Source organism: Notechis scutatus, chromosome 3 (genome assembly GCF_049901735.1).
Source record: "Notechis scutatus isolate UNSWTSFEM ecotype Mainland chromosome 3, rNotScu1.2, whole genome shotgun sequence".
Lineage (NCBI taxonomy): Eukaryota > Metazoa > Chordata > Lepidosauria > Squamata > Elapidae > Notechis > Notechis scutatus.
In genome coordinates, this window is record NC_142011.1 from 47,296,971 (window position 1) to 47,313,664 (window position 16,694).

General features: G+C 38.4%; 1 protein-coding gene across 3 annotated transcripts in view; it reads left to right on the forward strand.

The window, feature by feature from the left end:
• PIK3C2B (phosphatidylinositol-4-phosphate 3-kinase catalytic subunit type 2 beta) overlaps positions 1-15,496 on the forward strand; it is a 100,024-nt gene extending 84,528 nt beyond the window's left edge. For all 3 annotated transcript variants that reach the window (XM_026676848.2, XM_087959704.1, XM_087959703.1), the window contains 11 exons: positions 118-254; positions 819-988; positions 3,101-3,257; positions 4,151-4,260; positions 4,439-4,640; positions 5,841-5,965; positions 6,765-6,882; positions 7,382-7,463; positions 11,969-12,075; positions 12,185-12,313; positions 13,378-15,496. In XM_026676848.2, coding sequence (XP_026532633.2) covers positions 118-254; positions 819-988; positions 3,101-3,257; positions 4,151-4,260; positions 4,439-4,640; positions 5,841-5,965; positions 6,765-6,882; positions 7,382-7,463; positions 11,969-12,075; positions 12,185-12,313; positions 13,378-13,566 — 1,526 coding nt within the window. In that variant the 3' untranslated portion in view covers positions 13,567-15,496. The remainder of the gene's footprint in view (positions 1-117; positions 255-818; positions 989-3,100; positions 3,258-4,150; positions 4,261-4,438; positions 4,641-5,840; positions 5,966-6,764; positions 6,883-7,381; positions 7,464-11,968; positions 12,076-12,184; positions 12,314-13,377) is intronic.
• The last annotated feature ends 1,198 nt before the right edge of the window (positions 15,497-16,694 follow it).

Here is a 16,694-nt window from a genome sequence, read left to right on the forward strand (position 1 = left end):
TTAATACAAATATCCACCTGGATACTATTGGGCTGTACAGCCCAGATGTCTGAATGGCAATAAGAATATCTTTCCTCTCCTATAACCAACCTCATTTCCATCCATTGTGCATTACAGGGATGGTGGAAATGATCCCCAATACAGAAACTTTGCGAAAAATTCAAGTGCAGCATGGTGTGACAGGTTCCTTCAAGGATCGTCCCCTTGCAGACTGGCTACAGAAGCACAACCCCAAGGAGGATGAATATGAAAAGGTAAAGAAAATGAACAAGAAAAACAATAAAATCATTTGCCTTAGAGTCAAATCCACAGTAATTACAAAAAGCAGAATAGAAGCACTGTAATTTAGATTTGTTTCTGTGTTTTCAGATCCATTTTTTTGTTTCTTTATTACAGTATTGGATCAAGAAGAAGCTAGTTTTTTTAATTTGGCATTATAATGGTATTTTAAGTCTCTGAAAATGAGAAGCAATATTAAGAATCATTTTTTTCCTTTACAAATTATATTTTAAAATCTCTGGATGCAGTGCTTAGCCACACACACATGATTTTGGCAAATGTGATCATTGTGTTAAGTTTACTTGCAAAAAGATTTGTAAATGAGAATGTCAGGTACTGCTAAATGTCCTTAACTGATTCCAGAAAGTGGCATATCATGGGTTTTGGTTTTTGTTTTGCTTCACACATAAATATACTGTACCTTGTAATCCCCCTTTCTATATTTTAGAAATCTCCCAAAACTTTCTCTACCCATTGCCTTACCTACCTTTCCCACTGATTCTTTTCATAGCTATTCTAAATACATCTTCATCTTTCAGGCAGTGGAGAATTTCATTTACTCCTGTGCTGGCTGCTGTGTAGCCACTTATGTTTTGGGAATCTGTGACCGGCACAATGACAACATCATGCTCAAAACAACCGGGCACATGTTCCATATTGACTTTGGAAGGTTTCTGGGTCATGCCCAGATGTTTGGCAACATCAAAAGGTGAGGGATCTTCTGAAATGGCTGCTCAAAGACTCTGCATGGCTGCTTTGAAATCCTCATAGGATTTTCTGAGAATGCATGTGCATTCCCACAAGTCATCATGCTTGGATTAGCTGTCAAAAGACATTTTATGATACTTTTTATTATTATTTTATTTTATTTTATTTTACTGTATATGCCCACCATCTCATATAACAACTCTGAGTGGCTTATACTATATTGTTCTAAAGATTATTATTATTATGATTGGCCACACAGTCAGCCAGAAGTTTAGACTAGATTTTTATTATTTATTTATACAGTACTACTAAAACTCCCATGTTGATTTTTTGTAATCTTCATTTGACAAAACAGTACATCATGGGGTAACAATTTTTGAATGAACATACCTTAAATTTAACGTCCACTTCAGCTTCATTGAGAAAATGACCAAGGGTGAGAAACAAAAGTGGCCACATTGGTTTTTCACATAAGAAATACTTTGCAACTGGATGGATTCCTTAGGATGATAGAAGCAGTCTAAGAATACCATGACATTAACATGGAAATCACCATAGTTACACTTCAGGAGAAATGCTGTTTGATATAGAAATGCAGCTCTTGGCATTTAAATCTTTTTAAACATTTCCTGTAAAGTGAGATTCATTTGTAATGTAATACCTAAAACATTTCAATTGGATGAAAGACAACAGTACCTGGCACTTAGCTGTCTCCATTATTTGGCAACAAAAGTGAGGCTAAAATTAATGTGAAAGTAGTTTACACAAAATAAAATTAATATAAACCCAGTATAAAATTATGGTAATATTATCCATAGAAATTAAGATTAAATGACAAAACTAAGTATTTTCAGCATGCCGCCTTAGATAATATCCTAGAATCGGCTTAGCTAAAGTAGTGGCACACGGAAAATAATTAATATTTTATGATGATTAAAATATAATTAACATTAAGTAAATAATAAATAATTGGTTGTTTTCCTTTCTGCATTTTAATACTTTTTACAATACAACCTTTCTACTTCCATGTCTGTTGCCCTTAGGCAAGGCCTGCAATAAGGCGGGAACTGGAACTCGGTGTCCCGGCTTCTAGCTTGGTGCCTTAACCATTAGATCAAACTGGATTAACAATTATTTATTAACAAATTAACAAATGGTCAAAAATTTCCCTGATATTTCTCTTTGTTTTTGAGATGTAATCATCATGTGATAACCAAAGCTCTTCCACCTCCTTCTAGACTCACATAACCAAATGTTATCACAATAGGGTAAAATGTAACAGAAGAAAAATTTGCATTCAATTTTCCACCAAATAAGTTATTTCAATTTGATAAAATTAGCTTTGATTCTAATGCAGCCTTAATTTCCAAATTTATTTTTATTCTTTTTTTTTTTTCACTCTGAGATGAGAAAGGAAAAAATGAAGGACAAATTCAATATTGTGTTGAAAGAGAAGGAGAATACTGTCATCTGTTTAGATGTGAAAACAGTTATTAACAAAGAAAAGCATACAATAAAAGGACTTGTTAGAAGAGCTGCAAATACTCTTGTTCATTTCATTGATGCCTATGTCTCTAAGCATGAACAAAAGATCCTGCCAGAAAATGCAGATACTTAACTGTTGAAAAAATTTGCCAGACATACTTAACAAAAATACCTTGTTAAATCTGCTGTTATCTTGCTAAAATCCAAAACTGTCATTCAGATGGAATGTCCAAGAGGATGTCTGAAGAACTATAAAATATATCTGCTTGGAACGATTATCCTTGGTCATTTTAAATATCATATTATTCATGGATTGGCTGGGATATAACACACAACTAAATTGGGGGTGTACTTTGAGAAACAAAACAAATAAATACAATTTGTGTCATGCTATGTAGTTTCATTTTGAATATTTAAGTTGGTTTTACATAACAATAGAAAAAAGAAAAATTAAATTCTAATATTGTTTTGTAAATAATATTTCAAAAGTTGATGAAAATCTTGTTTAAGTTTGAGTTATTTCATTAACATACTTGATGAATGAGTGTAGTTAGGAATGAAAAAGAAGTAAGCCTTGAAGTAACTACAATTAGCCACCTTGAGATATATAGATGTACCTTCTCTATAGGGACCGGGCTCCATTTGTCTTCACATCAGACATGGCTTATGTTATCAATGGTGGTGATAAACCCTCCAGTCGTTTCCATGATTTTGTGGATCTCTGCTGCCAAGCTTACAACCTGATCCGGAAGCATACTCATCTCTTCCTCAATCTTTTGGGACTGGTGAGAGAACCTATTCCCCACCCTATTGCTCATGCTCTTCAGTAATATTGCATACGTCCAGTCAGCACATTGTAATTCTTGCTGAACCCTTCATGTCAGTTGATAAGTTTTGTAGTTTTGAATATTCTCCCTTTTTCGAGCTTTGGGCAAAGATCAAGACAGAAAGTGCATAATCTCATGATTGCCCTGCCCAAAAATCTATTTTTTATTCCTGTAGCCACACAGACTAGGGACTTACTTTATTATTTTTCTTTAGACTTTATTTATCATTTTTATCCAGCTTCCCAAGGATCTGAGTTGCTCAAATATTGTTGTTTGATAAGTTAAAGATACTGTCACAAGATGTACTGTAAGCTGTGCCAAGTAAAACTACCTTCTGCAGTTGACTGATTGTGATTTTGTCAGTACTGATGGTGTTCAAGTGGTTCTCCAGTTACTCTGGGATTGCACCCAATTGCACCATTGATATTATTTTTGCTTTCTTTTGTCACAGTCATTCTACCTCTATTTGCAGGTCTTTGAATGTTGTGATTTCTCTTGTTCTTTCTTTACTATTCTGCTGTCTCAAGATACTGCAGTGACCATTTTCCAGACTTTTTGTCATTTATGTAAATGATTCTAAAGTCTGGGGCAGATGCTTTTCTGTGAATTCTAAAGACATCGAAGTCCTTAGGATCTTCCATCTATTACTTTGTCCATTTTGTGGTCCCATCACTTTTTGCCTCAAGGCAAATAGCTGTAATGATATGCAAAAAATACTTTTAGCAACAGTATTTCAGGAAATCAGAAGTAGATATTCCATTTGTGAAGCTGGGATTCCCATTGCTCATATTTTCAACAGCTGAACCTCTTCATTTTCCAATTCTAATTTTTGATCTCTTTTTTTCACTCAGATGCTCTCCTGTGGGATTCCTGAACTCTCTGACCTTGAGGACCTAAAATATGTTTATGATGCACTTAGACCACAAGACACTGAGGCAGATGCTACTACCTATTTTACCAGGTGAGAAGATATTAGTCTTAACAATGATCGTTAGAAAGTCAGAAAATGAAGAATCCAAACATCTGTGTCCCCAAAAATTTTTCACCAAAACTGTTCTGGAATCTTTATCAAAATCATGGCGTAGTAATAGTCAACTTTACATCACCATATAACTTAGAATTTCCATCCTTTGATACAGATTGATAGAGTCCAGCCTGGGCAGTGTAGCCACGAAGCTCAACTTCTTCATTCACAACCTGGCCCAGATGAAGTTCACGACATCAGACTCCCGGCCAATGTTGACATTTGCCCCGCGCGTGCACACAATCAAGACGTCTGGCCGTATCGTTGACATTTTTCTCTGTCGACATGAAAAGGTTTTCAATCCCAGCAAAGGATATGTGAGTCCTTTTTATGGCCATTTTGTTAGAGGGCACTACAGTAGAGACAATGTTAGGGCAGCTGGTCTAGATAAATGATGCTTAAACAGGGGTGGGATTCAAATTTTTTAACAACCGGTTCTGTGGGCGTGGCTTAGGTGGGTGTGGCTTGGTGGTCATGTGACTGGTGGTCATGGCTTGGTGGTCATGTTATTGGCTGGGCGTGGCCAACTCATTATCACTCACATCAAGGCACACATCTCCTTGCCTGGCCTCTCATGACTGTGAGGATGCTGCAACAGTCATAAGTGTGACAGGCATGATATTCTTCCGATTAAAATTGGAATTCCGATTTTTTGGGGAATCACCCCCTCCTTTTCCCCCACCCCTTCTTCTCCTCCTTCCCCTCCCCTCGAGGGCCCCGAGTCAGGAGTTGCTGGCGCGGCTCCAGTCCCAGCGTTGCCTCAGGAAGGGAAAGGCAAAAAGGAAGAGCGCGGCGGCGCTTGCAACGGCAGCAGCGGCTCCTGGTTTTGCCTTTCTCTTCCCGAGGCAACGCGGGACTGGAGCTGCATGGAGCTGCGCTGGCGGTAGCAACTCCTGACAGCCCCAGCCGGATACCTGAGCGGAGCCTGGGCGGTGCGAGCGGAGGCCGCTGAGCGGCAGGAAAAGGGAGTTGGGCCAGCCACAGACCAGCCTCCGTGCAACACGCCGCCGCCTGGCCCCGGCGAGGGAAAGCAGCGGGCGCTCCCCAGGCGTGCGGCGGGGGGTCTCTTTTGGCCAGCCCCGATTTTTTTTTCAGAGCGGAATGTCATGCCTGGTGTGAGAAATGGGCATAAGTCACTTTTTTCAGTGCCATTGTAACTTTGAATGGTCACTCCACACAAGTAAAGTACCAGCAAAGGAGGGGAAAAAAACTCCAGAGACATTCCTGAGACAGGAAGTCTAGTCCTGCCAAGAATGTAGTAAGAGTTAACGGAGAGGCAGTTTCTGTAAGCAACACCAGAATGTTTCCTTCCTGCCTTCCTTACAGGATTAGGCCAGTAATTTCTTCTAACAACCGGTTCTCTGAACTGCTTAGAATGTTAACAACCGGTTCTAGTGAATAGGTGCGAACTGGTAGAATCCCACCCTGCGCTTAAAGCAAGGGATAGTTTATACCAAACACAGAAATCATGTGGAATCTGCAGTTGAACCATATGAACTTTCATCTTTCCCTTGCAGATTTATATTCTGAAGGTAAAACGAGAACACCCATCTGAGGTCACATTCATTCAGCGCACATTTGAAGAGTTCCAGGAACTGCACAACAAGCTACGCCTTATCTTCCCCTCTTCACATCTTCCAAGGTCAGTTTCCATTTTGCTTATAACCTTCATTTTTCCTTGATGCACTCCTGTAATTAATCAGGGAAACTGATTGTGTATTTATTTACAATTCTCCATATGCTTTCCTGAATGAAATGCAATTTTTCTGCTAGGAAAGAATCAGAATCTGGGAATGAAGTAATTAAAAAAAGATAATCGGGTTCTTCATCTGTACATTCATAATGGGGCAATCAGTCATTTTTCAGGAAGTGCATATTATCATTATTATTAACCCATCTTACGGAGTACACGAGTGGGAAAAGTTGAAATGATTTCTGTTTAGGAAATAGATATAGTAGATGCGCTTATGCATATGATCATATAAACCTATTTTGAGCCTGTGTTAAAAATAACCTAAGCAAAGATATCAAGTTCAGAGACTATATAAAATGTGGCTGGATGCTGCATTCTGAATTGCAGGCATGCATTGAACACCCTGCCTTTTTGTCACTCTGCCTTTGATTCTTGCATGTTTACTAGGGCAGTTATTTCTTAATAGCATGCAGTTATGCTGCAAGAAATCCTAACTTAGTTCCCTTCTTTCCATAGCTTTTTTTCTGGGAAGCACCATTTTCTGAACCTTTTTACTCCTTCTGGCTGAATGTATGGAGAGAAATCAGAATTTGGTAGTCTCACCTTTTTAACATGAAGCAATTCCTTCCACGTACAGGACTTTTAAGGAGCAACCATATCTTTGAACCCGTCTGCTTCAGAAATTTTCTTGATGGTTGGGCTCACTGCTTAAATGTTTCTTTCTCCCCCACCCAATCCAATTTTCCAGCTTCCCTAGCAGGTTTATAATTGGACGATCACGAGGAGAGGCAGCCGCTGAGAGGAGGAAAGAGGAATTGAATGGCTACATCTGGCATCTAATTCATGCAGCTCCGGAGGTTGCTGAGGTAACATGGATGAAAAGAGATCATGCTAGCAAGACTAAGGAGAATTTGTAGGCAAAGTCTTTAATATATAATAATTCCACCTGAATTATTTTGCAGTTTGTCCCCAGGATTCTTGTCTAGACAATTTTGCTTGATTATTCTACCAAAAATTTAAATAGCTTATTGCTGCTCCTGAAATTACTTTACGTTGCTAGTACTGAAGCACGTTGGGTCCTAGGATGCATCAAAATTGCCCTGGTGCTTGATATTCTGCTAGGTTATTTGCATTGCAGAAGAGAAAGACAAGGCTGAAATCTCTTACTCTCACACATCTTTAGAGCTCTTAGCAGTGATGAATTGATATGTTAATAATATTCATGATAAGAAAAATGTCAAAAATCTCAGGTTACATATATAAGCTGAATCTTAACTCTTGGCAGTATTGGAGAGGGGACAGAAATAAGTGACACGTTATTTGCAGAACAAATGTATTGTCTCTAATGTTGAGGTTTTCTTGCAGTGTGACCTGGTATACACATTTTTCCACCCTCTTCCAAGGGACGAAATTGCTGCAGGCACCAATCCACCACCAAAGCCTGCAAGTAAATATCAGTATTATGCAAGTGGTAAAATTTATCTGCTTCAATATTCCATGTTTGGCTGACAGCTGGTCCTGAGTAGAATACATAAAATAAGAATATTTTCATGCAGCCTATCATGGGGTAAAGTCCATCATGCATTCCATTAGAGCAGGGGTGTCAAACTCCCAGCCCATGGGCCGGATGCGTCACGTGCTGGCCATACCCATGTCTGGTTTAGGGGGTTTAGTTTAGGGGGGAAAGTCATGATACATCACATGACGCCACTGTGATGCTATGAGTTTGACACCCCTGCATTAGGGGAAGAAAACAATCTTGATTATTTGACTATTTCTTCCTAAGAACTTATTCAGGGTGGCTATATATTTTTTAGGATCTGAACTGTACTTATAATGATCAACAAGAGGCAACACACAAGCAGTTTCATTTTATTTGGAATTAATCAGACATACATAGCCACATATTTATGGAGTTTAAACCTTCTCCTGGGAATTGTATTCATGGATTTTTGTTTGTTTAGATAACTATGTACAAGTCATAATCTTTGAGAACTGTCCTAGTCCTGACATTCAGCAATATTACAGGAAGGGATATAGCAATAGCAATAGCACTTAGACTTATATATACTGCTTTATAGTGCTTTACAGCCCTCTCAAAGCGGTTTACAGAGTCAGCATATTGCTCCCAACAATTTGGGTCCTCATTTTACCCACCTCGGAAGGATGGAAGGCTGAGTCAATCTTGAGCCTGGTGGGATTCAATCTGCCAAATTGCAGTAGGAGTAGCTTGTAGTACTGCACTCTAACCACTGCATCACCGAGGCTCTATGCATATATATACAGTATATATAAATAAAATGTTTTCTTAAGTTTTCGCAAGTACTTACATGTATGGTATTCAGCTTTGTTCGGGTATTTTCCCACGTCATTATAGTTGTGCTTTTAAAGTTGTAGCAACGTTTCAGCAGAATCTCATCTGCCATCATCAAGATTATTTTTGTTTGTGAGTGCAAACAAGTCACACCACAAGCCAGGCAAACACCTGGGCACAAACAGATCCCCCCTGATACCTCCAGCTCAAACACACCCCAACCAGGCACCCAGATGAAACCTCACTTCCTAATAAATGATAGCCGTTCATTTACTCGGAGCCCAGCTGCACTAAAAGCCTCCAATACAGGAACACAATGTTGCCAGCCAATCAAGACAAAAAAAGCTACAAAACAGACAGAAGATATTAGAAACACCAATCAAGCAGAACACAGCCAACTCCAAGATCAATAAACACAGACCAAGACTCCCAACCAATCAGGACGAAGAAAAAACCATTCTGGCACAGCAGTAGGCTAGCCCCAAATTTAAAACTGAAACGGCTGTGAAAGTCTGACTCACAGACGAACACAATACAGAAGCCTGATGATGGAAGATGAGATTGTGCCGAAACGTTGCTACAACTTTAAAAGCACAACTATAATGACATGGGAAAATACCCGAACAAAGCTGAATACCATATGTATGTATGTATGTATGTATGTATGTATGTATGTATGTATGTATGTATGTATATTTGTTTTCGTAGATTTTCACGGGTACAGGTATGTAGGTCTAGGTGTGTTCGGGTCTTTTCCCGTGTAAGATTAAGAGTATCTTGGCGACGTTTCGGCGAGGTCCCACTCGCCATCCTCAGGCTGGTGCTTTTGGCTTTGTGCCAGTGCAAGCAGTGTGTGATCGGAGCTGCCGTCTCTCTATAAATATTGGTGATGGGGGCTGGTGTGCTGGGCTGGTTGGCTGCGCTGCTGCCTCTTGATTGGTTGATGAAGTTGATGTTCGTAAAATGGGCTGTCTGATGGCCTTGTGAGTTTTGTTGTGGAGATATCCTGTAATCTCCTGGGTCGTTTGTTTTGTAGTGATCTTTTTTCCATTAGCCTCTCATGTTTTAACGGCTTGGGTAATGGGTTGTGTGATGGGCTTTCGAGTTCTTGTATTGTGGTATCCTGGCTCCTGTGTTGTAATCTCCTGGGTGGTTTGTGTTTTGGTCTCTTTTCCATTAGCCTCCTGTGTAGTAATGGGTTGTGTGATGACCTTGTGAGATTTATTGCTGTGGTATCCTTGGTCTTGTGCTGTGATATCCTGGGTCATTTGCTGTGTTGCAACTTCTTGAGTTCTTGTGGTATAATTTGCTGAGTTTTCTGATGTAATATCCTGAGCGGGTGGCTGTGATGTAGCATTCTGTGTTTTAGTCTGGCTTCGAGTTTGGGGTGTGGGTCTGTGTTCTTGGCGTGTGTCAGCTTGTTTGGTTTTGGGGTTGGGGGGGTGCGACAGCTGGCGAAGCAGCCGTGGTCTGTTTTCTGGATGGTGGTTGTCCTTCGTTTATAGGATGGGCTTGGGCCTGGGTCTGATGAGGGGGATTGTTGGTGGTGTACTGTGTTGTTTTGGGTCTGGTGCACTGGCACGAAGCCGAAAGCACCAGCCTGAGGATGGCGAGTGGGACCTCGCCGAAACGTCGCCAAGATACTCTTAACCTTACACGGGAAAAGACCTGAACACACCTAGACATACATTAAAAGCACAACTATAATGACGTGGGAAAATACCCAAACAAAGCTGAATACCATACATGTAAGTACCCGCAAAAACTTAAGAAAACATACACACACACAGAGAGATATATATAGAAGCCTGATGATGGCAGATGAGATTCTGCCGAAATGTTGCTACAACTTTAAAAGCACAACTACAATGACGTGGGAAAATACCCAAACAAAGCTGAATACCATATATATATATATATATATATATATATATATATATATATATATATATATATATATATATATATATATATATATATTCATTCATTCTGAGGTTTTCGGGTATTTGTATGGATCTTTGGTTATTCGGGTTTTCTCCCACATAAAATTGGAAGTATCTAGGTGACGTTTCGATGAAGTCTCATTCATCATCTTCAGGCTTGTGTCTTCGGCTTTGTGCTTCTCGGAGTAATTTTACGCTGGAGAAAACCCGAATAACCAAAGATCCATATATATATGTAAAATTGAAGTATCTAGGCGACGTTTTGATGAAGTCTCATTCATCAGAGGCTTGTGTCTTGAGAAGCACAAAGCCAAAGCTTGAAGATATGAGACTTCTACTTCTCGGTTTAAACTGAGAAGCACAAAGCAAAACAAACCTGAGTGAATGAGACTTCATCATCGCCTGTCTCCATCGGAGAAACCCGAATAACCAAAGATCCACATACAAATACCTGCGAAAACCTCAGAAAACAAATACACACACACACACACACACACACACACACACACTGTATCCTGATATGTAGAATCTATATTTAGAATGTTATATACAATATAGCATGATTTTGTAACCTCTAAGCACTTAACAACCACACTTAATAACAATCATTGGGACAACAATTTTCATTGCTAAGCATTGGAAAGCTAATCAGTTGTAAAGCGTGATGTCATGTAACTTCATCTCTTTGAGATGAAAATTACAACACTTCTGGTTGCTTTTCTTAAGCAATCTCACAGTCGTTAAACACAACTTCATGTGGTCGCCATTTATGACCTCCTATTGGCTTCCTCGTTGACTGTGCTTATAGAAAGCTGCCAGAAGAAGGTTGCAAATGGTTTCACGTGATCATGGAATGCTGTGACTTCATAATTGTGAGCCAGGTGCCCAGTGCCTAGATCGCAATCATATAACTGCAGGGATGTTGCAACTGATGTAAGACAAGGCCCTGTCTTAAGTACTCATTCAGACATAAGTCTGAACAGTTGCAAAACAAGTGGTCATTAAGTAAGGACCACTTATATATATTCTATGAAATACTAATATTGTCCACCAGACAGTACACAACCCATTTCACTGTGTTTGGAACTCATCTGCTGCACATAAATACAGATCTTATGGGCTTCAGTCCTATGATGATGATGTTATCCATTCAGTTGTGTCTGACTCTTGGTGATTCTATGGGCTAGGTCTTTCCACATCTTCCGAACTTGCACTGCTTCTTTGTCAATCCTATAGAGGAGGTGTCCCCAATGGCCATGGACCCATGGCTGCACAAGTGAGCAAAGCTTCATCTGCACATGCACAGAATCTAAGTAACATATGAAACCATGCCCCCCCCACCCATCCATGGGAATTTTTTTTTTTCATGGAACTGGTGCTGGAACCCAAAAGGTCGGAGGCAGCTTCTATAGAGAAACCTTTAGACTTTTAACAAACATAAGATTTCTTACATTGACTCAAGCAATTAAATTGAGAACTGGTGTATCAGTTAACATGGGGCAAAATATATAGGATATTAAGTTACATTGATTTTGTATTAATATTCTTTATATTTTATATTTTTAAAAGGGATTTTCAAAAATAGGACAAAGAAATGTTTTTTCAAAAAAACTACAAGCATTTCTGCTCTTCATAGCTGCTCCTATCTCTGCTACTAAGCAAAATATAATTTTATTTCATATTCCTTTTTCTTAGATGCTGTGTGGTCCCAACCAGTTGGAAAAGTCGGTGGAGAGGTGAAATTATCAATCTCCTATAAGAACAACAAGCTCTTTATAATGGTGATGCATATCCGTGGCCTTGTGAGTGCTTAACATTAGCTATTCTAACGGTGTCTTCTAACCAATCTTCTGCACATTTATACAGCCCAAAGAACTCATTAATCTAATCGATTTAATTTCTCTCTTTTAGCAGCCTATTCAGGATGGCAGTGATCCTGATCCTTATGTTAAGACTTATCTTCTGCCCGATCCTCAGAAAACCACCAAGAGGAAAACCAAAGTTGCTCGAAAAACTTGCAATCCAACTTACAATGAAATGGTATTTGTTTGTTCACCTTGTGTTAATGAAGTAGCCCTTGCATAGATTCAGAAATCCCAAGTACAAGCAGAGTTGGAGCAGATAAAGTGGTGGGCTGACACATTGTAGAATTTGAAAAGAGATGGATTTACTTTTTGAGCTCGCTGCTTGCCTGATTCTGGAGATTTAACATTTATAGAGTGGATTCAATTCCAAAACCTTTGTTGAAATTATCAATTTGCTTAGGCTAGAATGTAGACCATTCATTCTGGCAAAAATTGTGTGAAATAAGCTCATACTTCAGTGCAGCATACACAACTACAACCATCAAAACTTCTAATTAACATGGTATAAGTTTTGTACAGAGAATTACAGTCTGATGCTTTGCTTCTTGCTTCTCATAGTTGCAAAACTGAGGTGCAGTTGCTATGCAGTAGGCCGATCTGTCAACAGTAGCCAGATCTGTCTAGGAATCTGCAGGCACCAAAATATTGTCTTATCCATTAATGTGTTGCCAATTGAAATTATCTTATTCAATTTGCATGGATTTGAAGAATGATAAAATAGATTTGTTGTGTATTTGAAGGATTATAAAATGGATTAATGAAACAATAAATTAGGGAAATAACCTAGTAATAAAATGTACGCATTTTGTAAACAATCTAAGGTAGTGGCATCCCTAGGTAATATAGGGAAAGAAATATCTCAAACCCAACAGCCAATCTAAGAGATGATGCTAGGAAGCAGGATATTGTGATTTTAGGCATTGTGATTATCTAGTTATATAATATGGCTATACTAACCATATTATTCTAGCAAATATAGTGATATCTTTAATAGGAAGGGGTCAAAGGAAATTGACTTCAAAAAATACACTTCTGTATAATGATTTTATAATTTTAGAATAAATTTTATTTTAAATAATATATTAGAATATACTTTACCTTTGCCTTAATTACTTTTTCATCACCATAGTAACTGCAAACAGTTGCTAACAAGGTACTTGCTAAATGAGGATTACCTGTATTCTAGGAGAAAGTTAGATGTGAGAAGGTTAATGTTCTGCCATTTTTGGTATCTTCCAGCTTGTCTATGATGGAATTCCTAAAGGAGATCTACATCAGCGGGAGCTGCATCTGAGTGTCCTGAGTGAAGAGGGCTTTTGGGAAAACATCCTCCTTGGCGAGGTTATAATCAGACTACGGGATTTAGATCTGACACAGGAGAAGATGGGTTGGTTTGAACTGGGCTCTAGGAGCCATGGGATCATGTGAGAAGCAGGAAGGCAGCCTTAGTGTCTGTGGAACTACTTCGGCCCATGGAAGTCCTTGGGAACTAATGCATGTTCCAGGAGTTGTATCCTGGTATAAAACTCAAAGGATTTAATTCGAATAAGAAGATGGACATTTTGTTTCTGTGCAAATGAAGAGTTAATTTCCTGTGGAGAGTGAACATGTTGGGGTTAAGTCATGATAGGGAATCCTATGACTTGAAATGGCTGCTGTAGACTTTTATCTTTGAATACATTTACCTTGTGTCAAGGGAGCAATGACTTAACTGAGGGGGAGGGTTTAAATATTAAAGGCTTCCCCCTCCCCTTTGAGATATTTTTTATTTTAAAACAATTTGAGGCCAGATGTGAATTGTAGGGTGGAATCTAGATGTAGAGGAATGCTATAAATTAAGTTCTTATTGGACTTTTATAAGGTATTTTTTATTTTAAAGGAACATTTACATAAGTATGTGTGATGGGTTGGGAGATATGTGGATTCAGTATGAATGGAAGATTTAAACCCTTATCTCTGGGACAGGAGCTAATGTGCTCCAACACAAGCCATCGTGGAGACATTGCTTCCAAAGGAGAGCAGTAGTACTTGCACAAGCGCAGAACTTACATTTTTGATTTCTTATGATATGTAATCTAAAAAGCATGCTCTCCTAGATAAACATCTGCACTCATTTGGAGAAAGCAGAAGGCAACTCTATTGTTGATTGCAACAGTGCAGAAACAAAGGCCTTGACATTAACGTGTCTAAAAGCAATGTCTTATTTTTCAATCTTAGCTTTTCTAAATTGTCTCTTACATATATGGTGTTCTAGTCAGTCTCAAGAGATTGGATGGGATAATTTGTGGTAAGTTTTAGAAGCAAAGTGTTTTTCATTTACCCAAGCTAGGGAGTCATTGGAAGTCCGCTTTCATAATCACCAGCGTCAAAGAACTGATTCTTTAGATTAGCTAACGATCCCTTTACCCATCCATTTGTAAAGGATGGTCATTTATTTCCAGGCTACTTGATTGAAATAAATAACATATTAATGAGTCTTTAAAACCTTTATTCAGGCTTTTCTTCCAAGATGGCAGGTGAGAGGCAAAGTGGCTGGAACTTCTGAAAGTATTTGTGCTTATGACATTACTGTAACATCTCTTTAAAGCTGTTGGCACTGGCAAACTGCATTGTTGCCCTTTCTCAGAGAAGTAAAACTTTATAGAAAATGATGTGGGGATAGAGAAATTACCAACTATGAAAACTTTTTTCTCTTAAGAATAGATAATTGCTGATGGTTTTTTAATTATTTTTAAAAGAGACAAAGAGTTTTTCCACAAGAACGTCCACATCAATGGTGGGATTCAATTTTTTTTACTACCGGTTCTGTGGGCGTGGCTTGGTGGGTATGGCAGGGAAGGATACTGTAAAATCTCCAGTCAGAGGTGGTATTTGCCGGTTCTTTGAACTACTCAAAATTTCCACTACTGATTCTCCAGAAATGGTCAGAACCTGCTGAATACCACCTCTGGTCCACACCACTACCTTGCCTCAATGCCGACCATCTTCTAGCTCTTGCTGAACTGTTTACAGCAGGAACTCACAAAAAATGGCATGTTTCTCAGGATATGAAAATGTGAACTCAAAAAGTTTTTTTTTTAAAGTAGTTATTCATGCTGAGTTCAGTTTGGAGGAAAAAGCAAACTTGTGGGAGAAATCAATTTTTCCCCACTTTTGAGCTGACGGCTTTTTTTTTACTTTGTGTAATGATGTAACTGGATTTCAAAGAGACAACTACATGAGTGAATTTGGGGCATGACCTTTGAATATATCTTCCATTCTATAGGAAATGAGATAAAGGTGGCATCTTATGAATACCTGTGTCTTTTTACGTTGTAAAATGGTGACATTGGAAATAAATAAAGGAATTGGAATGCAATAGAGACTGTAGTATATCCATTTTAATAGCAAAAGGACTGAAAATATATATGCTTTTTCAAATAACTATGGCATCAACATAAAATATTGTAAGATTTCCTCCAATGTACTGTAAAAATGGGTTGAACTATAGCCCATTCTGACTTATTAGAAAAGTAAGGATAGAAAATTAGTAGCTCACCCCAAATATTGTTTCCCTACTTCTTTAGATGCATTTAGAGAAAACTAGTAATACTTTAAAATTACATGAAGAAATTACATTCCTAGTTCCTCATTCATAGTATATTCTCTTGTATAAAACAGAAGCTAAACTCTTGGAATAGTTCTTCATGAAAATAGAAATTTACAATTTTCCTTTAAAAAGAGCTTTCCATATAAATAGAATCAACAAGAAAAATAACCTCAGAGCAGTTATGTCTATAGTCTTTATTATTCTATTTTTGATTCTCCTATTACTGATGGCTTAGGAAATGACAAGAAAGTATTTTGTTAGGGATATACACCCTAGCAGAACCTGCACGGCAGTCAGGCAGGCAGGCAAATATGTGAGATAAACGTTTTTGTAGCTTACACTCAGTAAAACAGATACACTGTGCTAGTTAAATAGTTTATTCCAGTAATAGTTTTTAGCATAGTCAAACAGTCCATATATCTTTCACTAGTTCAGTCCATCCGGGGATTAATCAGTTGCAAAGTCCAGTGTCGAAAAAGAGGTCGTTAAACTTACAATATCAGTCCAGTAATATATCTCCTTGCAGTTAGAGATATGAAGAAGTCAAACCTCTTTTCTTTTTTCAGCAACAGCAGAGAACACGCAGTTAACAATCCATCATCGTCAGCAAGCAATCCAATAAGCCAGCAATCAATCAAGTTCTCTTGCTCCCTCTTATGGCGATTTACAGCCGCACCCAAAATTACATGCTTTGCAGTTAAAGTGACACACACATAAACTCACTATCATAGTTTATATATATTATTTTACCCAAACTACGTTAGGTAACCTATGTTATTCCTAACATATTTCACGTGAATTTCTTGGTCATTTCACTTCCATTTTTCCCTAGTTTCAACACTGGAAAAGAGTTGTGCCTCTTTATTCCAATGCATTCTTATATTCTAACTTCAGCTGTGCTAGAGGGTCTGTGTGATGTAAGAAGCCTGCCTCTCTGGAACACTGCTCAAAAAAATAAAGGGAACAC